Raw genomic sequence first — 25,323 nt, forward strand, 5'->3', positions numbered from 1 at the left:
CCGGGGCGAACGGTTCTTCCTGAAAGCTCGGTGATTTTTTGACGCTCCTGGCACGGTGGCTACAGAACCCACGGCAGCCACCCCACTCCTAGGTCTGCTTCTTAGCCATGGTCAAGTCTCTTAACCACCTGATCTGGCAAACAGGCTTAAGATCCAGCACTCGCCCATCCAACCATTATTCACTGCAGCGCTGAGGCCAGGCCCGGAGGGCTGCAAGGCCTGAGTGTGCGCATGCGCCGATGGGGCCGCAGCTGGGCCTGGCTGTGCCACGAAGCTGTGTCCTCACACGTCAGGCCCGGGGCCCTCTGTCCAGTGCCCCCTCTCAGGAGGCTATGGAAACAGAGCAAATCAGTAAGATCATGGTTTAGAAGGACCACTTTACATGTCAGGTAGGCGCTCAGGGCTACAACCCGGGCTTAATTAAGATGCAGATGAGACCCTGCTGCTGGGGAGAATTTCAAACCAAAAGCAGGCTGCCGTAAGCCACGGGTAGGCGGGCGAGCATGGAGCAGTCTCTGGCCCACGTCCACCTGCTGCTCAAATGCCAAACGCGGTGCAGAAGCCGCTGGCGTTGCCGACTCCCCCGCCCCAATGAACTGCACTGCCTGGTGAAGCCGCAGTCCATCCTGAGCGTCTCACTTAACTCCTGCTTGTTTTTTAGTCTCATGTTTCTATATGGATGCGATTTAAAAGCCGACTGAAAAGGGAGGAGCCACGAGAGGGTGTGCTGTGATCTGTGCCTCAGGGCAGGAGAGTCCTGTGGGCTCCACCCATAGCCAGGGTGTTGCCTGGCAACACAATGACTATGCAGCTGCAGGGCCCAGTGAACAACATCGTGTATTTTTTTTTTCTTTTTCTTTTTTTTGACAGGCAGAATTAGAGAGAGAGAGAAAGGTCTTCCTTTTCCATTGGTTCACCCCCTAAATGGCCGCTACAGCCGGCGTGCTGTGCTGATCCAAAGCCAGGAGCCAGGTGCTTCCTCCTGGTCTCCCATGCAGGTGTAGGGCCCAAGCACTTGGGCCATCCTCCACTGCACTCCCGGGCCACAGCAGAGAGCTGGCCTGGAAGAGGAGCAACCGGGACAGAATCCGGCGCCCCGACCGGGACTAGAACCCAGGATGCCGGCACCGCAGGCGGAGGATTAGCCTAGTGAGCCGAGGCACCGGCCTAACATTGTGTATTAACCAGAGCGAGTGGGGCCGCCGCAGAGGGCGGAGCACCCTGCACTCTGCCTCTCCAGCTCCCTGGTCGGTATTTTCCACAGCCTGCCAGGCAGAGCACTGACAAGCCCCAAGAGCGTAGCCAGATCAGACGCCCCGGGCTGCGTGTCATCAGGCGGCATGCATTGGCACTGTAGAGTGGGGTGGTTTTCCCTGCGACAAATGTGGGCTCATGCCGCCTGAGCTGCAGGGAACACTGCCCAGGAACCCGTTAGGCTGTCATCGGTGAGCGCATCAGGGACACTGGCCCAGGAACCCGTCAGGGACACTGGCCCAGGAACCCGTCAGGGAGCCAGCAGTGAGTTTGTTCTCGGAGCACGTCAGGCAGAAGCTGACCTCTTTCAATGCTGCCATTTCTCTTTCTGGACATCTTTTTGTGAAAGACTTTAACTATTTATTTGAAATATAGAGTGACAGAGAGGGAGGGAGAGAGGTCTTCCATCTGCTGGTCCACTCCCCAGATGGCCACAACAGCCGGGGCTGGGCCAGGAGCCAGAGCTCCATCCAGGGCTCCTGTGTGGGTGGCAGGACTCAGGCACCTGGGGCTCCATCCACTGCTCTCCCAGGCGCATCACAGGGAGCCGGGCCGGCAGTGGGGCCTGCACCAGCACTCCAGGACGCAGCGCTGGCGTCCCAAGCAGCAGCTTAGTAACCCGCTGGCCATGGCGACTGCCCTGCCAACTCTGTTTCTAAGTGGCCCAGGCTGTCCCAAGCCAAAGGCGGCCAGGCTATGAGCTGCCCGTTGTAAACGTGAGCTTGCGCTCTGCGGAAAGGACCCGCACAGCCAGGAGCCCGGCCAGGCCTGCGCCTCTGCCGTGTCCCCGCCCCGTCAACGTTGCCGCGCGGTCTCATCACCCATTTTGTCATTCCCATGTGCTCCCACGGCGGTGCTCACAGAAGAGAGTCACGCTGAACAGAAGTAAGTGCTGCCCGCGTGACCTCTGTGTGCCACTGTCTCTCTCTCGCTGCCCACCAGGGGGCAGCTCCTCTCCGCTTCCTGCCCACACAGCCTTTCCTTATGCCATAGGGGGGCCGTGCAGGCACCTGGGCTCCAAGCCAGACACTCACAGCTCAACACTGCCAGGCCTGGAGCAGCTGCCACCCACTAGGGGAGTGCCCTGCCTCGGCTTCACCTGCCTGTGGGCCCACCTATGTGGGGCAGGGAGCACAGCCAGCCCTGGCTGTCCCTCCCCTCCTGCCAGACCCTCGCCCCTGCTCGAACCCAGAATGCCTGTGGACAGCGCGCTGCCAGTCACTTCCGGTTCCACCCCAGCTTCGCTGACTTATCAAAGGGGCAGGCATGCCTTGGACCCAGAGCTGGACTGGCAGGGCCTCTTCCAAGGTTGCTGGGCACCAGAGAAAGGGGCCTGCAGGTCCTGTGTCCGCAGTGTCCACAGGCCAGCTCACTCAAGAACCTAAGCTTTGACCCTGACCTGCAAGTGAAGCCCGGGAGGCCCAGCTCTGGACCCTGAGTGGCCGAGCCTGTGCCTACCCTTCCTCAGGTGTGATAAGCAGAGACCCTCCTGGGGAGGGGCTACAGATGGGGCTGCCACCCTCCAGGAAACCCACTGTGGAAGGTGTCCTGGCCCCACACAGGACGGAAGCTCAGCCCATGGCGGCAGCCACTTTTCAGATCTCCTCCCGGTCCCCATGGACACCCCAAGCTCAGAGTGACCACCAGCACCCTCAGGTGGCCTGGGCAACCCACCAGCAGCTGTGAGGGAATCCCCACCTGTCGCTGAGAGGGCAGCCGCCGAAGGGAAGAACCGAGACCCCAGAGGAGGGGGCACCGCTGCCTCGGGCTCACGTCCCTCAGGTGGTGCCCGGGGAAGGGAGAGAACCCAGGGCCTGGCTAGGTGGTATGAGGCTTGGCATCTGTCCGAACATCTGGGGAGCCGGGTCCCCGACCCCAGCAGCCCTGCCTCAACAGGTTTGGATGAGGGGTCTGGGGCGCCTCTCCCAGGACACCGCTCTCACTGGTCAGCTGCTGCTCTCCAGAGACGCCCCGTGCTCACCGACAGTGGCCAGCAGCAGACACCAGGGGGTCAGGACCCTGCCTCTTGTCTGCGACCCTTTCCCGGAGGCTGTCACCCAGTGTCCCCCAAGGCCGTGAGGTCACCTCCGTGCCACCTCCCTGCCCCTTGACTGTGACCCTTTTCCGGAGGCTGTCACCCAGTGTCCCCCAAGGCCGTGAGGTCACCTCCGTGCCACCTCCCTGCCCCTTGTCTGCGACCCTTTCCCGGAGGCTGTCACCCCGTGTCCCCCAAGGCCGTGAGGTCACCTCCCTGCCCCTTGAGTAGGAGGGGAGGAGCCACAGAGGAATGTGCTCATGGAGAGGGGAAGAGGACGGCAGTACCAGCCCAGGCCCTGCGGGAGGCCTTTCCAGAACATTCGTGTGGGTGAGCATGGAAGGCGAGAGACCCACACTACTCCTGCCCCTCCGTGGAGGCTGGCTCCCCAAGGGCAGCGGTCTGGGGACAGCACAGCGTGCCCAGGCCCCAGCAGGCAGCTGCCCTGTCTGGGTGTGGCCCCAGCCCCGTGCAGGGGCAGGGCGCAGAGACCATCCCCAGGCAGGCGAGGCTCCCTGGGCACTCCTCCTCACGGTACCACCCGCCCACTCCCCTGGGCTGTGCACAGCCCCAGGTCTTCGCTGGCCCCACCACGCACCCCAGTGAGACCGCTGCTCTCCGGCAGATACGGTCCATGCCACCAGGGAGCCCCAGAGGGGCAAGGGGCCCTCACACAGCGACGCCTGGGAAGCCGAACCTTTCCTTGCTGGGCCAAGTTACTGGCCGTCCCCCGGGCTTGTGGCTGACTTCCTCAAACCCTGAGCGCTCCAGGGCTTCCACCTGGTAAGACGAGGCGGCCCCGGCACGCGGCCCCTCCGTCCCTTTGCCAAAGTCAGGGGGTCACTGGCTCCGGTGGCTGGTGGATTGCAGGAATCCCGTTTCCCTGGGAACAGGGCATCCTCCTGCCCTGGCTTCCGGCCTTATTCCAGCGAGCCTCCCCTGCCCGGGGCTCAGGTGCGTGGCGGGTGTGCTGTGCTCTGCTGCTCTCCTCTTCTGTGCCCCACCCTGGCATGGCAGTCCGCGCCCACTCCGGTGTGGCCTGGGGTTGTCTGCCCCTTCCCTGGGGACCGGGCAGTGACCGTTTTCTCTGTTGTTGCCCTTGCAGAAGCCCAGAGGTCATGAGCACCGTCTCAGGTACACGGAGCACGACGGTCACCTTCACTGTCCGCCCCGGCACCTCCCAGCCCATCACCCTGCAGAGCCGGCCCCCTGACTATGAAAGCAGGACCTCAGGAACGAGACGTGCCCCCAGCCCTGTGGTCTCGCCGACGGAGCTGAACAAGGAGATCCTGCCCACCCCCCCATCTGCTGCCGCCGCATCTCCTTCCCCCACGCTCTCCGACGTCTTTGGCCTTCCAAGCCAGCCGCCTTCCGGGGACCTGTTTGGCTTGAACCCAGCGGGACGCAGCAGGTCGCCATCTCCCTCGATACTGCAACAGCCAATCTCAAATAAGCCTTTTACAACTAAGCCTGTCCACCTGTGGACTAAACCAGACGTGGCGGACTGGCTGGAGAGCCTCAACCTGGGCGAGCACAAGGAGACCTTCATGGACAACGAGATTGACGGCAGCCACCTGCCCAACCTGCAGAAGGAGGACCTGATCGACCTGGGCGTGACGCGCGTGGGCCACAGGATGAACATCGAGAGGGCTCTGAAGCAGCTGCTGGACAGATAAGGGTGGCCGCGCCTCGCCTCCACGGACCACTTCCTGTTATAAGTAGAGATGGGCTTACCCCGAGAGCGCGGCCGGCCAAGCGCCAACCCCGTCCCGTGGGTCTTCTCCTGGAACCCAAAGAAACGCTGACAGTGTCCACCGCGCGGCTCTCTGTGGGTCTCTCGGGCAGTTTCTGTCAGCAGGGACAAGGGGAGAGTTTTTCTAATGTGGGAACGTTCCCAGCCTGCCTCCCAGCCCGAGGGGCGTCCCGTGGGGGTCTGCATGGGTCCTTGATCCTGCAGGCAGACGCCCACATCTCCAGATACCTCCTGAGGCCTCCCCTCCGCACTCCGGGCAGCTGTCCCCTCAGGCCCCACCAGAGGCCTGCCCTAGGTCTGCGTCCCCCAGAGGAAGTGCCCCTCTCTCCTGAACCCAGGCCCGGCCGTGAGGTCTGGGCAGTGGGGGTCCGGAGGGGATCGTGCCCAGCTTTGCTTGGCTTGCTTGCTGCAAACCCATCAGGGTAATTCCAGGGTGGGCCAACAGACGTCACATGGAGTCAGTCAAAGCACAGCCACGATTCCAGGAAGGAGGGCGCCCTGGCCAAGTGGGCCCGAGGCCCCCAGGATGAGAGCTGTGGTCTGCCGGGAGCATCCATCCAGGGTGGACACAGGGCCTCACGGAGGTCTGCAGACACCCACTCTGAGACGCAAGGCAGAGACAGCCGGTGCTCAGCGGGCCTGCACTGCCAGCAGGCCAGACGGGGCCTCCCGGGCGCTGGGGGGCGCCATGACCGCCATCACGAGCCCGGCCTGGGTGAGCGCCTCCGCTCTCAGCGGCCAGGGAAGACGGTACTTAGGGGCTTGCCGCCATCCCCTCTGGGTGTCCAGGAACCCCACCAGCTTGTCTTAACAGTACCACAGGGTCTCGGAGGGCCCATGGGCATGGAGCGTAGAGCAGACCCAGCACTGGAGACAGAGGCTGCGGGGTCAGGGCGACATGCAGGGGCGTGAAGAACCGAAGGCAGGGAGCCCGCCCCTCGTCCCCTGTAACAATACCTCTAGTGTCTGAGGGGGGTCACGGGCTGCGCGTGGGCCGCAGAACACCCAGTCAGGCTTCCAGCACATTCTCCCACACTTGGAGAAGACGCAAATGTCAGCTGTTTGGTTTTGTTATGATTTCAGAACTAGCCCAGCCCATCTCTAATTATAAAACGTGATTTTTTTTTCCCTTTATGCTCACGGCCAAGCGTCTGATCAGGTCTGGAACTGCTCTAGAATGAACACATAAAATTTAGCAATTTAAAGTCTTTCTTTACTGCAAGTTTAGATAGTTGTACAGATAGTTTATAAGCACAATATTTTAAGAAAAAAAAAAAGTGGCTGGTCTACCAGGCAGCCTTTGTGCCACTTCAGTGCTAGAAAGTTAAAGAAAAACAAACCTTTTGTGATTTAATAACACCGTTTCTGTGGACGAATTCTACAAGTCTGACCTTTTTAGATCAACATTCTCTGGATGCACCCGAACCAGCAGAGCTGTGTCGCATTTTCTACCTTTGCTAGAACTTCCTCACCCCAGGACAGCGAACTCTGAAAGTGGTTACAATTCCTGAACACACGCACACGCCCTCGGGGTGGAGGCTGCGGCCTGGGACCGCCCGTGTCCCCAGCCTCCCCCGACCCGGTCCCCAAGCGCGCCAGGCACCCACGCCCCTCCCTCCGTCGCCGCTCTAGAGCAAGTTCACGCCCAGACGCGAGGGCGGCCCACAGGAACTGCAAATCGGTGGTTCGGCCATTAATTTGTCTTCCATTCAGTGGTTTTGCAAAACGTAGTCAGCCCAGCCCCTCCCCCCAGCTCCACTCTCCTTCCCCACGTTGGTCTTTGCCAGACGCTCAGTGCCAGGCCAGAGGCTCGAGAGGAGGAGGGGCCGAGACCCACAGCGCGGGCAACTCTGGGGTGGGCTTTGGCAGTGGCTGCTCCCCCCTCCTCCTAAAGGGGCTCCCAGCCACGTGCCACTGACCCGGTGCAAGCCGATGGGCGAGTTCGTTTTCACCGTGACTTAGGAGGGAGAAGCAGTAGGACCCACCAGAGCCTGCACTGACCAAACCCACACACAGTGCCGAGCGGAAGCCGCCGCCAGCTCTGCCAGAGAGCTCGCCACAGAGAGCAATAGATCCTCACACACACCCCCACGGCCACTGTCCTCCTGGGGACACGTCAGGCCCAGGCCCTGCCCACGACCCCACACGGTGGGACACACTGCTCACCTTGCTGCCCCTCCACTTCTGTCCTATACTGTAATTTAAACAGACTGCATCTCCACACCCAGTTTCTGTACCGTTGTGTCTACAAATCCAGAACCTCCCGAGTGCGCCGCCCCCACTCCCTGTCCGGCGGCGCACATTTCAAGTTAACTCACGGAACACAACACTGACTCGATGTGACTGCTGACCGGCTGACCCTCCCAGTACCGCAGGGTGGACACCTGAGGGCCTCTGCTGACGGGACGGCGACCCCGTCTCCCGCGTCACAGAACGCAGCACTGCCCAGCTGACCTGGCCATGGCTTCTTGTGTGTGGGCCACAAATACTGATTTTCCCATTACGGTTTTTTGTTTTTAAATACTAACATGTTTCACACTATAGTTTGTGTAACGACATGTGTTCCCAATATCTATATTCTTGTTACTTTTGTGCTTTTATTCTTTTTAGACTTTATTAAAAAAAAAAAAAAAAAGCTCCTGTAATTTGCACTTTCTCCCAATCCTTCAATCTCTTGTATGGCAACCAAAATTACTGTAAAAAATAAACATACTATTGCACTACGGGTGTGGCTCTGATTGCGAACGCTGAGCACCGTGGGAGCGCGGGGCCTGCGGGCAGCTCTGCCGCTCCAGGAGCCAGCGCGGGCGCGGAGCAGGCTCTCCCCGGCCCCTTCCCCTGCCTGGCGTTTCTCTCGTCTGGGGGACGCGGCCAGCTTCAAACCTTTCCCCCGGGGAATCCAGGCCCCCATGCCACGCCCCCAGCTGGCTGCTGTGGGCACCAAGGCGTGGGCTCTCCCTGCCACCCTGGGGAAGCACACTTTACACTAAAAGCCGGCCTCTTCTTTGGCCTCGTCTCCGGCTCCTCACGGCTTCTGCCGGGGCAGGATCTCCACGCGGATGGCAGCCACGTTTGCACACTCACGAGAAATCCAATTCCTCCCGAGTGCAGCTTCCCCCAGCCCTCCTGCCCCCCACCCAGGCCGTCTCCCAGAGCACAGCCTTCCCCGAGCCCCACTGCCCGGCTTCTCTCGGACGTTTTCCTGAGATGAGGCGGTGGCCTGTCTTGCCGGGGGTCTTTTCCTCTGACTCGAAGGCCGAGCGGTGCACAGCCGGCAGGCGGGAGCCCGCGAGGCGGGGGTGCTTCACGGGCAGTCGGGGATCGCCACACTTGCCCCAGCCTGCGGCAGATCTGCCCGCTCCGGCTTCCGATCCGCGCCGCCCCTTCCTGCCCTGTCACTTGTTTCTACCTTTCAGTCTCTGCCGCTTCGTGTCCGTCATCAGGACTCTGTCACGGCTTCGACTCCGGAATTCTGTGTCAGAGCAATTCTGAAACTTCAACGTGAGCCTTCAGATAAACACAGGAGGGAAAAAACCAAGAGTGTGCCTTGGGTGTGCCGAGCCCTGCTGTACTGACATGCTGTAACTGTGTCCCTGCACCCGTGCAGCTGACCGCGCCACAGTGCCTTGTTTTCTGACCCGAGACGCCGGCGCCAGTGCACGGCACAGAGAAGTGATGGCTGGGCCAGGAACTGTTGGGGGAGCCTGCTCACCAGGCTGTGACACAGTCACTCACATTTGAGAAATAAAGCGAAAGGAACCGGAAATGCGATTGTGTCAGTGAATGCCCCACTGAGTGTGTTTGGTTCAGTACAGAACGTGGCCCGGGGCGGTCCCAGACAGGGGGACATCTGGGCTCGGGGCCTGGGCCCTCAGACCTCCCTCCCGCACTCTGTCGTCCCCCGGTGGTGGCCGCTGGCAGTGCCTGAGGTCAGCAGTAGCCAGCCTTCTCCCACACAGCACTCCCTGGGGTGCCCGCGGCCCCCCTCGCGGAAATGCCAGCTCTGCTTGAGGAAGGTAAAGGGCGGCGGGGATCCCAACCCTCGCCGGACTCCCCCCTCCCGGGCAGAGCCAGGCCGCACCGCCCCATCCTGACTCCGCGGCCCACGAGTCTCGCGTGGCTGCCAAGAGCGAGCCGGGAGGGGCAGGACTCCCCGGGGCTCCACCCAAGAGCCGGGGCATGGGCACGGGGAGGCCGGGGCACTGAGTGTGGAGACGGTCCGTCTGCCCCCCCCCCCCCGCCCCGGAGCCTTCCGTGGCCAGGACGGACGCGTCCTCCCAGCCCCGAGCCCTGTGGCAGGAGGCGACCCCAGCCCAAGGCCGCCGGCACGGACACGGTTCCTGTGGGCTGGAACCGCACAGGGGCCCCAAGGGCACGGCCGGGCTCTGGGGGCTCCAGCCGCGGCGCCCAGGGCCAGCAGGCGACCCCGCCCAGCCACCTCGGGGTGTGGGGAGGGGGGCTTTATCTGGAGGCAACCTGGGGACCTCGTGGGTCAGAGGAGCCCGGCTAAGACCCGGGTTCTCAGAGACAGGCCCGCCGCCCGCAAGGGCCCCACGGTGGCTTTAATCCCCGCAGGAACCTGCCGTGGCCCGGAGGTCACCCCCACACAGCCAGGAGCCCCCACCCCACCGCCCACTGCCCCCCCAGGCCACGCAGACGGCGGGGAGACCGGGGCCGGAGGTCACCCCCACACAGCCAGGAGACCCCCCAGGCCACGCAGACGGCGGGGAGACCAGGGCCCGGAGGTCACCCCCACACAGCCAGGAGCCCCCCCCCAAGGCCAGGCAGACGGCGGGGAGACCGGGGCCCGGAGGTCACCCCCACACAGCCAGGAGACCCCCCAGGCCACGCAGACGGCGGGGAGACCGGGTTCCGGAAGGCACCCCACACAGCCAGGAGCCCCCGCACAGCCCCGGGCCCGGCCGCTCTCGCCCACCGCCCCTGCAGGGGAGACCCGGGCCCGGGGATCACAGGCCCCGCCAGGCCGGCGCCACGAGGAGGCCACGCCGCGCTCCGCCCCGGGTGGGCCGCACCGGCCCCTCCGCGGTGTCGGCCCGGCCGCGTCCACCTCGCCACGGGCGGCTCCGGACTCTCGGGCCACATGACCCCGGCCGCGCTCCGCCACGTGCCCACCTGAGGACCCGGGCCCAGGAGAGCCGCCCGCGAGGACCCGGCCCGTGCCCACCTGAGGACCCCGGCCCCGGAGAGCCGCCCGCGAGGACCCGGGCCCAGGAGAGCCGCCCGCGAGGACCCCGGCCCCGGAGAGCCGCCCGCGAGGACCCGGGCCCGGAGAGCCGCCCGCGAGGGCCCGGCCCGTGCCCACCTGAGGACCCCGGCCGCCCGCGAGGACCCGGCCCCAGAGAGCCGCCCGCGAGGACCCCGGCCCCAGAGAGCCGCCCGCGAGGACCCGGGCCCAGGAGAGCCGCCCGCGAGGACCCGGCCCCGGAGAGCCGCCCGCGAGGACCCGGCCGCCCGCGAGGACCCGGGCCCAGGAGAGCCGCCCGCGAGGACCCGGCCGCCCGCGAGGACCCGGCCCGTGCCCACCTGAGGACCCCGGCCCGTGCCCACCTGAGGACCCCGGCCGCCCGCGAGGACCCCGGCCCCGGAGAGCCGCCCGCGAGGACCCGGCCGCCCGCGAGGACCCGGCCCGTGCCCACCTGAGGACCCCGGCCCGTGCCCACCTGAGGACCCCGGCCGCCCGCGAGGACCCGGCCCGTGCCCACCTGAGGACCCGGCCGCCCGCGAGGACCCGGCCCGTGCCCACCTGGGACCCCGGGCCCGGAGAGCCGCCCGCGAGGACCCCAGCCCGGAGAGCCGCCCGCGAGGACCCGGCCCGTGCCCACCTGGGACCCCGGCCCCCGCGAGGCCCCGGCCGCCCGGCCCTTCTCACCTGAGCCCGGCCGGGTCCGCCTCCTGCCCGCCGGCTGGCGCTGCCCCGCGGGGCCGGTGCGGCCTCCCCTCCCGGCCGCCGCCGCCTCACGCCTGAGGGCCGCGCAGAGGATGCTGGGCCAGCCCTTCACGTGCCCTGTGTGGGCCAATCAGGCAAAGGCGTGGGCTCGTGATTGGCTCAGCTGCAGTGGGCGGGACATCTTGCAGCCAATGGGAGGGCCGGTGGGCGCCGGTGGCTGCTGGGAGCTGGGGGCGCAGGCGGCCTGGGAAGGCACACGGCCCAGCCTCCCGCGGGGTGCGCCAGTTTGAGGCCGTTTTTGTTCAGTCGTTACAGTTGTGGGTGTCAACATCCCCCGAAGGCGCTGGGTGCGCCGTGCAAAGCAGCGGGATTGCCTGGAGCCGCCGCCCGGCTTAGACAAGGGCCGGTGCATCTCGAAGCTGCCCACTCGGGGAGGGCCGGTCCATCTCGAAGCTGCCCACTCGGGGAGGGCCGGTCCATCTCGAAGCTGCCCACTCGGGGAGGGCCGGTCCATCTCGAAGCTGCCCACTCGGGGAGGGCCGGTCCATCTCGAAGCTGCCCACTCGGGGAGGGCCGGTCCATCTCGAAGCTGCCCACTCGGGGAGGGCCGGTCCATCTCGAAGCTGCCCACTCGGGGAGGGCCGGTCCATCTCGAAGCTGCCCACTCGGGGAGGGCCGGTCCATCTCGAAGCTGCCCACTCGGGGAGGGCCGGTCCATCTCGAAGCTGCCCACTCGGGGAGGGCCGGGCTCCGTCTCACTGCTCCCCAGCCTCGCGCTGAGACGCCCGGAGTGTCCCTCACACTGCATACCTCACAGCACGCAAAGGCTGCTGCTGCTCCGCACATCGTATTTTCTCACAGAGCAGGAGGAAAGGGCAGAACCCTGACAGCCACGTGGGTCTCCTTGAACGGAGGGGCCTGCGCTCCCCTAGGGGTGTCCACCAACATGTCAGCAGCCACTGCGGGGTCCACGGTCACCCCTGGATGTCAGGGGCACCGGAAACAAAGTGGGGGCCGTGTTAGCAGGCAGAGGGCCCTGGGCGGCACGGCCACCGGAGAGTCCTCGCCCAGCATGAGGGGACATTCCAGTGGTGTTCACCATCACCAGCTCCTCCCAGGGCCCCGGGTGCCCTGCTCTCTGGCGGCTGCAGAGCGGGCAGCCCAGAGGGGCAGGTTCCGGGCCCGCGCCTCCCTTCTGTGAGCACAGGGACCTCCCCGAGCCGGGGGGACGGCCGCCCGGGTGACACTGGCAGCAGGGAGCGTCCCCCACGGCTCCGGGCCCATTTGTCCAGCAGGTGCCCGGGCTGGCAGCAGGGACGCCCCGGCCCCCACCTGGGCGCTGGAGCACCGCGGAGCCTGGGTTCCTGCAGCAGAGCCCCCCCCCCCCCGCCAGCTGTGTGGCCTGGGGAGCCCCAGGCACAGTGGAGCTCGGGGGGCTGCAGGGCCCCCCGGCCCCCCGATGGCTGGGCCGTCTGTCCTCTTCAGAGGTGCTGTTCTGTTCATTTGGCGAGCAGGGACAGAGGGGCGAGCGGAGGGGCAGGAGAGAGAGAATCTTCCACGTGCTGGTTCACTCCCAGGTCGGCCAGCGCTGGGCCAGGAGCCCACACCGCCAGCCGGTCTGGTGCACGGGCGGCAGGCCCAAGCGCTCGGCCCATCCTCTGCTGCCTCCCCGGCGCGCTAGCAGGGAGCTGGACGGGAAGTGAGGCAGCAGGGGCTCAGGCCAGGGCTCCAGAACGGGACGCTGGCGTTGCCAGTGGCGGCTCGGCCCGCCGGGCCACAGTGCCAGCCGGGCTGGGTCGTTCAGCCTCGCCGTTGGGGTGCCCGCGCCCACACCACGGCGTCTGGCCCGGACCCCACTGCCGCCTCCGGCCACTGCAGCCCGGGGCCCAGCAGTGGCCGCTCCGGTGATCACGCCTCCGCTCTCCACGCGGGGCCCTGCGCTGACCCCCCGGCCCCCCCTCCTCTCTCCCCTCCCACCCCGCCCCAGCCCGGGTGCCCGGCCCTCGTGGTTCTTCCTGTGGTTACGTAAACCCCAGCGGAAACAGAACCCAGCGCCCCTGCCCAGCCCTGCTTTTGGAAGCTGGGTCAGGCACAGCGGCAGACAGTGAGCACCCACGTCCACGTGACGTGGCAGGCGGGGCAGCCGGTCTGCACCCGCGGGCTTCCGCGGCGTTTCCAAGCCTGCCGGGAATGGTCCCCGCGCCGGGGAAATCGGTGCTCCCTGGAAACGTGACTCCCCGGCGGCTGGCTCCCACCCGGTGGTGTTGGGGTGCCCCGAGCGGACGGCCGTGGCCGTGGGTCATTCACGCTCACCGCGTGACGCCGAGGGACACACGGCACTGCGGTGGTCCCCACGCCCCATCCAGGGTTCCCCTTGGGCTCAGCCACCGCTTGCGGCACCAGCATCGCATACCGGAGCGCCGGTTCGAGTCCTGGCTGCTCCACTTCCAGCCACACTGCGGTTAATGGAGCTGGGCGGGCAGCAGAGGACGGCCCGAGTGCTCGGGTCCCTGCCGCGCACGTGGGGGACCGGGATGGAGTTCCAGGCTCCTGGCTTCGGCCTGGCCCAGCCCTGGCCCAGCCCTGGCTGTGGGCGGCCGTGGGCGGAGCCAACGAGCAGATGAAAGGTCTTGATCTCCCTCTCTTCAATAAATAAATCTCTAAAAATAACCAGGGGAGGGAGGGGCACGTGCAGCACAGCTGTCCCCCGGGCGGTGAAAACGCCAGGGAGCAAGCAGGGCTGGGTGCTTGGCCTAGCAGATAACAGGACCCCACAGTGCGCTGCGGAGCGTGAGTCCCAGCCCCGCCCCCACTCACAGCCCCGCCCTCACTCCCAGCCGCGCCCACACTCCCAGCTCCGCCCACACCCCTGCTCTGCCCACACTCCCAGTCCCGCCCCATCCCAGCTCCGCCCTCACTCCCAGCCCCACCCGCACCCCCAGCACTGACCGCACTCCCAGCCCCGCCCACACTCCCAGCTCCCCCAGACTCCCAGCCCCGCCCCATCCCAGCCCCGCCCACACTCAGCCCTGCCCCTATCCAAGCCCCACCCGCACCCCAGCACTGACCCCACTCCCAGCCCCGCCCACACTCCCAGCTCCGCCCTCACTCCCAGTCCCGCCCCTATCCCAGCTCTGCCCTCACTCCCAGCCCCACCCCTATCCCAGCTCCGCCCACACTCCCAGCTCCGCCCACACTCCCAGCCCCGCCCACACTCCCAGCTCCGCCCTCACTCCCAGTCCCGCCCCTATCCCAGCTCTGCCCTCACTCCCAGCCCCACCCGCACCCCCAGCACTGACCCCACTCCCAGCCCCGCCCTCACTCCCAGCCCCACCCCTATCCCAGCTCCGCCCACACTCCCAGCTCCCCCACACTCCCAGCTCCGCCCACACTCCCAGCTCCCCCACACTCCCAGCCCTGCCCTCACTCCCAGCTCCGCCCACACTCCCAGCTCCCCCACACTCCCAGCCCTGCCCTCACTCCCAGCTCCGCCCACACTCCCAGCTCCCCCACACTCCCAGCTCCCCCACACTCCCAGCCCCGCCCACACTCCCAGCTCCCCCACACTCCCAGCCCCGTCCACACTCCCAGCCCCGCCCACACTCCGGCCAGGCCCAGCCCTGACTCCTGCAGGCGTTTAAGGGTGAACCCTGGACGGCAGCTCTGCCTGTGTCCAACAGAGAAGTTGTTTAAAAGTCAAGGAGAGTGGTAAACGAGAGGCTTATTTTGGTGCGAGAGAACGTTGAAATCCACTCGTGGTTTTTTTCCAGTTCCCACGGCCTCTCCGAAGGGCCCGGGACCCTGCGTGGTGTCGTGGGGGCGGCCTGGTCGCCAGCGACTGTTCCGACCCTGAGCCCGCGGGGCGCCCTGTCGTCCGCTGATGCCGGGAGGCGGGAATGTGGGGGGGGGGGCTCCAACCCTGTGCTTTCTTCTCGATTTTTCTGTGAACTCTAAGCCGCTCTAAACTATAAAGTCTTCCATTAAAAAACTCAGTGGGGCGGGCGTTGTGGTGCAGCGGGTTAGGCCGCATCCCAAGTGGGCGCCAGTTCAAGTCCCGGCTGCTCCTCTTCTGGTCCAGCTCCCTGCTCATGCTCCTGGTGCTGGGGCCCCTGCACCCACAAGGGAGACCCAGATGGAGCTCCTGGCTCCTGAATTCTGCCTGGCCCAGCCCCTGCTGTTACAGCCATTTGGGGAGTGAACCAGCTGATGGAAGACCTCTCTCTCTAGCTCTGCCTTTCAAATAAACATTTTTAAAAAGAAAACACACAGTGGTCTTCAGCACGAGGCTCAGTGAGAGCAGCAGCCGGTCCAAAACGACCACAGGGAAAGATCCCGCTTCAAGAAGTCGTCCCACAGCCAGGTGCACTGAGACAAAGGCCGCTTGGCGGTGGCCCTGCCCGGGCAGCGGCAGCAGTGACGTCACACGCCGGGGCCCTGGACACAGCCCTGTGCAGAGCAGCCCACGGCGCACAGACCGCGTCTCAGCAAGTCTGGGTCGCACAGAGACGAGCGCTCTTCCAACGGCTCCTGGGACACGGCAAAGGGCATTCAGGGTGAGACTTGCGAGCGCCAAAGACCTGCCACTCACTAGCAGCACAGTGTTACGGCGTTAGCGAGCGCCCCGTGCGGGTCCACCTCGGGAGAAAACTGGAGAGGGGACATAGGGGAACTCTCTTCTGTGCAAATCAGAAATTCTTCCAAAATTAAAAATTTGCCAAGAGGGGCCAGGGTTGCGGTGTGGCAGGGGAAGCCGCCGCCCACGACTCAGGCATCCCATATGGGTGCCAGTTCGAATCCAGCTCCCAGCTGGTGGCCTGGGAAAGCAGGCGGAGTGGGCCGCAGGCCGGGGCGCTGACAGGGGCGCTGGGGCAGCCGGCCGCAGGCCGGGGGAGTGAACCAGGATGGGGTCTTCACAGAGCGTCAGTCCCTCCCTGAGAGCAGACTTAAAGTTTCATTTTTGTTTTTGTTCTTTTTTTAAACAGATTTATTTATTTGAAAAGCAGAGTTACAAAGACAGAGCGAGAGAGAGAGAGAGACCACCCATCGGCTGGTTCAGTCCCCAGATGGCTGCAACAGCCGGGGCCAGGAGCTTCCTCTGGTCTCCCACGCAGGTGCAGGGCCGCACTTGGGCCATCCTCTGCTGCTTTCCCAGGCTCCTTGCCAGGAAGGACGGCCGTGCCGGCTCAGGGAGTCCACAGCCCGCCAGTGGGCAGCTCCCAGGCCTGGGGCGGAGCAGGTGTGCAGAGAGCGTCCCAGGCGAGCCAGGAGGCAGGGGAGAGCAGCCCGCTCTGCTCCGTGTGCTCCCGGCCTCTCTGCAGCAGCCACCATGGTTCCCCGCAGCCCGGCCCCACCTTCATCCGCTCACCATTCCCACAAGGCTTCAGGGCCTGGGCCCCTGGCACGGGGACCCCAGAGGAGACCAAACCACCACGCAGTCTTCGCAACGCACAGTGCTGGGGCCACGGCTGGGCCACAGCCCCGGATGTGAACCTTGACCCGAATCGCGCACCTGTTACAGAACTAATTCCAAATGGGTTGTAAGTGGAGGTGTAAACCCATAAAACCCAAGCGAAAAAATAATAAATAAAAAGTCAGGGAAAATCTTCAGGAGTTAGGGTCTGGCCAGGCTCGACAGCCAAATCACAGCCCAAAGAGAGACACTGCCACACTGCGGGAATGCGCCCGTCCAAACTGCGAATGTGGCTCTCTGCAGGCCCCGGTCAGAGGAGCACAATGCCAGCTGCCCAGGGGCAGGCGGACTCGCAAACCAGCCACACTCTGGCCAGCGGGGCGGCCACCAGGGCTCACACGGAGCTCCCGGGCCGCCCGCCCAGGCGCAGGCAAGAGCTGCGTGGGTCCTCACAGGTGCAGGCAATTGCGCCATTACCTCCAAAAGCTCAAGTGACGCAGAAGCAGGCTGGCTACGAGCAGACGCCTGGGGCCGGCGCTGTGGCGCCGTGGGTTAATCCTCTGCCTGCAGCGCCGCCATCCCATATGGACGCCGGTTCCAGTCCTGGCTGCTCTTCTTCCGATCCAGCTCCCTGCTGCGGCCTGGGAAAGCAGTGGAGGATTGCCCACATCCTTGGGTCCCTGCACCCGCGTGGGAGACCTGGAGGAAGCTCCTGGCTTCAGATCAGCGCAGCTCCAGCCATGGCAGCCACTTTGGGAGTGAACCAGAGGGAAGACCTTTCTCTCTGTCTCTTCTTCTCACTGTCTGTAACTCTACCTCTCAAATAAATAAAATCTTTAAAAAAAAAAACAAAAAACTGGCCCAGCGGTTAAGAGGCCAGTTAGGAAGCACGTACCCCACACCAGAGCCTGGGTTCGAGTCCGGAGTCCCACTTCCTGCCAATACAGACACTGGGAGGCGGCAGGGACGGCTGAAAACGCTGGGCTCTGGGCCCCCGAGTGAGGAGACCTGGATGGCAGTGCCCGCGCCCAGCCCCGGACCCCCGGGGACTTGAGGAATGAGCCAGTGATGAGTATGCGCTATAGAGGTGTGGCTGTGGCACAGCTGGGGCCTGGGCTCGGCCAGGCCGGCCACCAGCGGGGCCTTCTCCCCAGCTCACAGCCTGCTTGGCGCCACCTCACTAGCCCAGGTCACCAGAGAAGGAGATGATGTGGGGGCATTGTGTGGGGAGCCGGTGGGGGAACACTGACCTCAGGGCTGCAGGGGCGGCGTCCCGGTCCCAGTGTTAGATCGGCACTTCCTTTGCCATCAGTGCCAGAACAGGAGCCACAGCTCCGTTCTCGGCTCGGCTGGAGCCTGCTCCACTCTCGGCGCCCTGCTGCCGCTGTGTCGGGCCTGTTCTTCCGGTCCCGGCTCACCTCTGCAGGCCCGGAAGCTCCCCCTGCACTGCCCTCCCTCCTCCGCGTGCCGGGGCCTCTGCCTGGCACAGCACAGGGCAGTCTGTTCCCACACAGACCTCAGGCCAAAGCTGCTCGCCTGTTTGCCTTCTACCGTTAACTGTTGTACTTGGCATACTCGGTACAGTCACAAGGGTAGCTGTTCCAGTACTTTCTGTCACCCCAGACGGAAACCCCGTGCCCACCCCACCCTGCAGCCGGGAGTCTGTGTCGTCTCCGTGTCCCCCGTTCCCAGGAGCCCAGCAGGAACCTGCCAGCCAGCTCCATCCAGAGGGCTGCGGTGTGGCCCTGAGCCGATGGCACCACCTAGTGGCCGAGGCGGGCGGCGTCTCACTGAACCTCCGCCCCTTCTGGGTTCCACCCCACAGAGGGGGTCCTGGCCCCGCCAGGCCTTGGCCTGTCCTGTCGCCAACCACTCAGTCTCGGCTCTTTGTCCCCACAGGCGACGACAGCGTCTCTCTTCCCCTTGTCCAGGTCCTCTCCTGCACCGTGCACTTGCTGGGCCTGAAGCCGGTGCACCCATGTGTCCCTCAAACACCCAGGCAGGCAGCGGGTGGGCCGGGCTGCATTCCTGTTTCCTCCTTGGGTTCAGCCCCTGAAGATTTCCCTTCTGGCTGCTCAGCTCCACATTGCGAAGACGTTTCTCGGAGGCTGGGCACCTGGCCGCCACGTGGGGCCCCTACCTCCCCTGATGGAGGCCTGGGTTCAAGTCCTGGCTCTACTCCCAATTCCAGCTCCTGCTGCTGCAGACCCTGGGACAGCTCAAGTGCTTGGGTCCCTGCTACACTCGGGGGAGACCCGGATGGAGCTCTGGGCTCCTGGCTGTGGCCTCGCTCAGCCCTGGCTGCCCTGGGCATCTGGGGAGTGAACCAGCGGATGACAGCGCACGCGCTCTCGCTCTCTCTCTCTCCCTCCCTCCCTCCCTCCCTTCCTCTCAAATAAATAAATAATCTTTAAAAAGATACCATCTCCAGTTCATTTATCATTTTTGGTATCTTAAGTAGGGGGGTTCTTATAATGTACCAGATATTTCTTCTTTAAAAAAAAAATAAGATTTCAGTATTTTGAAAGGCAGAGTTAGAGAGAGCTCTTCCATCTGCTGGTTCACTCCCCAGATAGCTGCAATGGCTGGAGCTGAGCTGATCCAGAGCCAGGAGCCAGGAGCTTCTTCCAGGTCTCCCACGCAGGTGCAGGGGCCCAAGCACTTGGGCCATCTTCTGCTGCTTTCCCAAGCCACAGCAGAGAGCTGGATCGGATGTGGAGCAGCCGGGACCCATAAGGGATGCCAGCGCTGCAGGCGGCGGCCTTACCCGCTCCGCCACAGCACCAGCCCCAGTACCCAGTCTCCCTAGAACAGAAGTCCTTGTGTCAGGTCTTCGGGAGAACGTGGGGAGCTGCTGGCGTATTTGTAAGAGCGGAAGCGCACACACAGAAAGAAAACGCCAAGAGGAAGAGAGGAGGAGGCCACCCGCTGCGGGCGGAGCCGGCCATCGCGCCCATCGCGCGGAACAGCGGCAGGTCCCGGCACCCTGGGACACTGGGATTCAGCCGAGGCGGCAAGGAGCGTGCGCGGAGCCGAATGGTCGGGCAAGCCCTCGGTCACTGCCCCCGCAGATCCGCTGGGGACCGTGCACGGGAAGGGAGGGTTCAGACGCACTACTGCTCCTGTCTCGTTAAACACACAGAAGGCTAAGGGCTGGGGGAGGCCCGGGAGTCTGCCTGCCTAGCCCACGCACTGGCCTGACGGCTGGCAGCCGGCGGGAGCCCCGGGCACATTTCCCCCACCCCCACCCCCACCCTCTGCCAATCCGGGAAACTGCTCCTGGCTGTGGCCCAGGCCCCTAGGAAAGCTACCCTAGCCGACGCGACCTTCAAGCTGATTGGAGAAGCGTGGCGGTGCCCACGTCGGCGCTATCCTATAGAATCAGTGTTGCCCTGAACCAGCCACGCCCCCTCTGCCTGCGCTTTAAAAGCTTACGCTTGATCATTAATAAACGGGCATGTTCACCGAAACTTGTCTCCGGTACTTCCTGCTGTCGCCCCACCCATGCCAGCAGCGCGGGGGCCTCACAGGGTGAGCCCGCAAAGAGCAGGCAGAGCCGAAGCAGCAGCTCCACGGCGCCCGTCACAGCCCAGCCCGTCTCTCTGCTCCACACCCTTCCAGAGTACCTACACGGCGCCTCTCTGGTCCCAGTGGCTGGCCTGGCGCCAGCCATCACGCCCACATCCTGGACAACAGCAAGCAGGAATGCAAGGCGGGGAGGCCAAAGGACACTCCATCCCCAGCTAAGCTGTGCTTCCAGGACGGTCACGTGACCACATCGGACAGGACCAGACGTGCAGGAAGGTGCAGCGTGGAGGAAACGGGGCCTGAGGGGGCAGGGACAGGCAGCCTCGCGCCGGACAGTCCCAGCTCGGAGCACAGCCTCCAGACACAGGCGTGGGAGCCAGGACGGGCCGCGGAGGATGGAAGGCACGGCAAACACCCAAAGCCACCTTCACCAACACGAGTGGCGCTCTCGAGAGGGCGTAAGAAAGAACCAGAGACGGGGACAGCACGTCGCGTCCGGGGCTGGCATGTGGCCCGCGGGTCACTGGCATCGGGATGCTCACACCCCCTCCCCCAGTTCCAGTCCCCGCTGCTCCCCTCTGGTCCAGCTCCCTGCTAACGCACCCAGGCGACAGCAGGCGGCGGCCCAAATATCTGGGTCCCCACCACTCACGGGGGAGCGACGGGGCCCTGGCTATCGCGGCCGTTTGTGGAGCGGACCACAGAGAGACAGCTCTGTCACCCTGCCCTGCAGATAAATGAATAAATGTGCTGTCTTGGAAAGCGAGCTGTGGGAGGTGAGCGCGGCACAGCGTGGGCAGAGTTCCTGTGGGACGAACTCGCAAGTCCCGGGCAGGAGTCCCGCGAGAGGGGCGGAGGGAGAGAAGCCACCACCTGCTGTGCGCTGGAGCCACCTCTACAACCCCACAAGTCACCGATGCTCCAACAGCCACGTCCCCCCACCATGCCAGCCACCGCCCCCGCCACTGGGCACCCACAGGCACCATGCAGACACAGGCGGGGCAGGCAGACAACGCAGCCATGGGTGGGGCAGGCGCATGCTGACACGGGCAGGTGGGTCACACAGACACATACACCCCTGCCCCTCCCGCCTCTCTCTCTGCCTGTCAAATAAGTAAGTTCAGGAACAGGCGGGGCGGGCACTACAGACACAGGCAGGGGTGGGCGCCATGCAGACACTGGCGGGGGGGAACCATGTAGACATGGGTGGGGGCGGGCACTACAGACACAGGCAGGGGTGGGCACTACACAGACATGAGCAGAGGTGGGCGCCATGCAGACACTGGCGGGGGGAACCACGTAGACACGGGTGGGGGCGGGCACTACGCAGACACAGGCAGAGGTGGGCACTACAGACACAGGCAGAGGTGGGCACTATGCAGACACTGGCGGGGGGGTACCATGTAGACACGGGTGGGGGTGGGCAGCACACAGACACGAGCAGAGGTGGGCACTACACAGACACGGGCAGGGCAGGCGCCACGCAGACACGGGCGGGGGGGTACCACGTAGACACAGGCAGAGGTGGGCACTACACAGACACGGGCAGAGGTGGGCACCACGCAGACACGGGCAGGGGCAGTGCCATGCAGATGGCATCGGAGGCAACACTGAGGACCCACCCTCTGCACAGGGAGCCCAGGACACCATCCAGGGAAGACACCCACGGTCCCTGGGGGCCAGGGTGCTGGCCACACAGCGGTGGAGTTTCTGGAAGGAAAGAACATTCCAGAACGCGCTGTGGTGCCAGTGCAGGACTGTGACTACACAGCAGGCTTCAAATCACGGGTGTGGGGGCCCCTGCAAAGCCACGAGCTCTTCTCACTGCTGGGAGCCATCAGGAGACAGGGCGGTGGCGGGGGGGTGTGTGTCTGAGGGCTGCCGCATGGAGCGAGCTGCAGGAATCGGCTCCAGGGCGATCTGTGTGTGTAGGGGGTGACAGCAATGCCCCTGCAGTGACAGGTGCCAGGACCCAGAGAGTTTATTATACGTAAACTGTAACGCCTACGTATTTTCTAGACGTCCCCACAGTCATTAAATCTGTGTAGTACTGGCGCAGGACAGCACAGACGGACCAACGGGACAAAATGAAGAGTTCTGGGATAGGAGGACTGCAGTGCCGGCATCCCGTATGGGCACAGGTTCGAGTCCCGGCTGCTCCTCTTCTGGTCCAGCTCTCCGCTGTGGCCCAGGAAGGCAGTGGAGGATGGCCCAAGTGCTTGGGCCCCTGCACCCGCGTGGGAGACCAGGAGGAAGCCCCTGGCTCCTGGCTTCAGATCGGCGCAGCGCCGGTCATAGCAGCCATTTGTGGAGTGAACCAACGGAAGGAAGACCTTTCTCTCTCTAACTCTGCCTGTCAAAAAAAAAAAAAAAAAAAAAAAAAAGAAGACCACCGAGAGCAGGTTTTTTGTTTTTTTTTGTTTTTTTGTTTGTTTTTTTAATTTATTTGACAGGTAGAGCTAGACAGTGAGAGAGAGACAGAGAGAAAGGTCTTCCTTACGTTGGTTCACTCCACAAATGGCTGCTATGGTCGGTGCACTGCACCGATCTGAAGCCAGAAGCCAGGTGCTTCCTCCTGGTCTCCCACGTGGGTGCAGGGGCCCAAGCACTTGGGCCATCCTCCACTGCCCTCCTGGGCCACAGTGGAGAGCTGGACCGGAAGAGGAGCAGCCGGAACTAGAACCCGGCGCCCCTATGGGATGCCGGCACTGCAGGCGGAGGATTAACCAAGTGAGCCACGGCGCCGGCCCAGAGAGCAGCTTTTGAGTGTTCTCACCCCATAAAGGGAGGCAGGTTTACTCGCCAATTTGCCCCTCCCACCAGGTCTACACACGTCGAGACATCACATGTGGACCACAAATGTGCACAGCCTTCATCTGCTGGTTTGAAAATCTGCTTAGGGGCCAGCGCTGCGGTACAGAGCGCCGAGCCTCCGCCTGGGACGCCGGCATCCCGCATGGGCGCAGGCTCCAGTCTCGGCTGCTCCACTTCCTATCCAGCTCCCTGCCATGGCCTGTGACGAGCACTGGAGGATGGCCCGAGTGCTTGGGCCCCTGCCCCTGCGTGGGAGCCCTGCACGAAGCTCCTGGCTCCTGGCTTCAGTCTGGCCCAGCCCTGGCTGTGGTGGCCATCTTGGGAGTGAACCAGCGGATGGAATCTCCCCCTCTGTCCTCTCTCTATAACTCTATCTTTGAAATAAATAAATTTTAAAAAAGGAGAGAGAGAGAGAGAGAGAGAGAGAGAGAGAATTGCTTCATGGAGGGCAAACCACACTGGCCCTGACTCTCAGTGCCCTCTCATCTTGGAAGCCGGACACCACTTACCCAGCAGCTCCCGGGCCCAGCGGGGGAAGCAGAAATGAGGTTCTCTGTGGTGACGCACGGGCCTGGGCCTGGGGTGGACGGTCTCCCGGGAGGCCCTGCAGGCCCAGCAGCTCGCGGCTCTGACGCTGTGAACCCCAGGTCTGGCTTAAGACGCCACGCGCGCTCCTTGGATTCGGGCCCCTTCCTGCATCTCCAGAGACAGCAAATGTGGTGCCGAGCCCGGTCACTCTGACCCGTCCTGCTTCCGTCGTCTACACCTAAAGGCCCTCGGGACCCCACTGGACACACCACGATAACCAGAAGTCATCAACCTTTGCTGAAATTTAATCATCGTAAAACACCCATCTTTTTGTCTTTTTGAAGATTTGTCTACTTGAGAGGCAGACAGGAAGTGGGGTCTTCCATCCGCTGGTTCACTCCCCCAGTGGCCACAACGGCCGGAGCTGAGCCAATCCGAAGCCAGGAGCCAGGAGCTTCCTCTGGGTCTCCTATGTGGGTGCAGGGGCCCAAGCACTTGGGCCATCTTCCACTGCTTTCCCAGGCCACAGCAGAGAATTGGATAGGAAGTGAACAGCCGGGACTTGAACCCGCGCCCATATGGGATGCTGGCGCCACAGGTAGATGCTAACCCACTGCGCCACGGCACTGGCCACTCCCATCTACCATCTTCACCACAGCTCAGGGGCACTGGGAGTGTGAGCATCACCACCACGATCCGTTTCCAGAACTTTCTCATCTTCCCAAACTAAAACGTAAGCACGAACTCCTCCCCTCCCCCTCCCGCTGTCTGCTCTGACCCTCTGGAGTCACACACGAGGCACCAGTGTCCACACCGCCTCCACTCAGGTCCACACACACTTCCCACACGCCCAGTGTCCACTCAGGTCCACACACACTTCCCACACGCCCAGTGTCCACTCAGGTCCACACACACTTCCCACACGCCCAGTGTCCACTCAGGTCCACACACAGTTCCCACACGCCCAGTGTCCACTCAGGTCCACACACAGTTCCCACACACCCAGTGTCCACTGAGGTCCACACAGTTCCCACACGCCCAGTGTCCACACACAGTTCCCACACGCCCAGTGTCCACTCAGGTCCACACACAGTTCCCACACGCCCAGTGTCCACTCAGGTCCACACAGTTCCCACACGCCCAGTGTCCACTCAGGTCCACACACAGTTCCCACACGCCCAGTGTCCACTCAGGTCCACACAGTTCCCACACGCCCAGTGTCCACTCAGGTCCACACACAGTTCCCACACGCCCAGTGTCCACTCAGGTCCACACAGTTCCCACACGCCCAGTGTCCACTCAGGTCCACACACAGTTCCCACACACCCAGTGTCCACTCAGGTCCACACAGTTCCCACACGCCCAGTGTCCACTCAGGTCCACACACAGTTCCCACACGCCCAGTGTCCACTCAGGTCCACACAGTTCCCACACGCCCAGTGTCCACTCAGGTCCACACAGTTCCCACACGCCCAGTGTCCACTCAGGGTCCACACACAGTGCCCACACGCCCAGTGTCCACTCAGGTCCACACACAGTTCCCACACGCCCAGCGTCCACACTGTCTCCACATGGTGTTTCCACACGCCCAGTGTCCACTCAGGTCCACACACAGTTCCCACACGCCCAGTGTCCACTCAGGTCCACACAGTTCCCACACGCCCAGTGTCCACTCAGGGTCCACACACAGTTCCCACACGCCCAGTGTCCACTCAGGTCCACACAGTTCCCACACGCCCAGTGTCCACTCAGGTCCACACACAGTTCCCACACGCCCAGTGTCCACTCAGGTCCACACAGTTCCCACACACCCAGTGTCCACTCAGGTCCACACAGTTCCCACACGCCCAGTGTCCACTCAGGTCCACACAGTTCCCACACGCCCAGTGTCCACTCAGGTCCACACGCAGTTCCCACACACCCAGTGTCCACTCAGGTCCACACACAGTTCCCACACGTCCAGTGTCCACTCAGGTCCACACACAGTTCCCACACGCCCAGTGTCCACTCAGGTCCACACACAGTTCCCATGCACCCAGTGTCCACTCAGGGTCCACACATAATTCCCACACGCCCAGTGTCCACTCAGGTCC

The 25,323-nt window shown here is 63.9% G+C and overlaps 1 protein-coding gene across 5 annotated transcripts in view; it reads left to right on the top strand.

Annotated features, from left to right (window-relative positions):
• Positions 1-5,083, top strand: part of SHANK2 (SH3 and multiple ankyrin repeat domains 2) — a 399,303-nt gene extending 394,220 nt beyond the window's left edge. For all 5 annotated transcript variants that reach the window (XM_062195675.1, XM_062195679.1, XM_062195676.1 and 2 more), the window contains one exon: positions 4,395-5,083. In XM_062195675.1, the coding sequence (XP_062051659.1) occupies positions 4,395-4,965 (571 nt within the window). In that variant the 3' untranslated portion in view covers positions 4,966-5,083. The remainder of the gene's footprint in view (positions 1-4,394) is intronic.
• Positions 5,084-25,323: the final 20,240 nt, after the last annotated feature.

This window comes from Lepus europaeus, chromosome 7 (assembly GCF_033115175.1).
Source record: "Lepus europaeus isolate LE1 chromosome 7, mLepTim1.pri, whole genome shotgun sequence".
NCBI classification, from domain to species: Eukaryota; Metazoa; Chordata; class Mammalia; order Lagomorpha; family Leporidae; genus Lepus; species Lepus europaeus.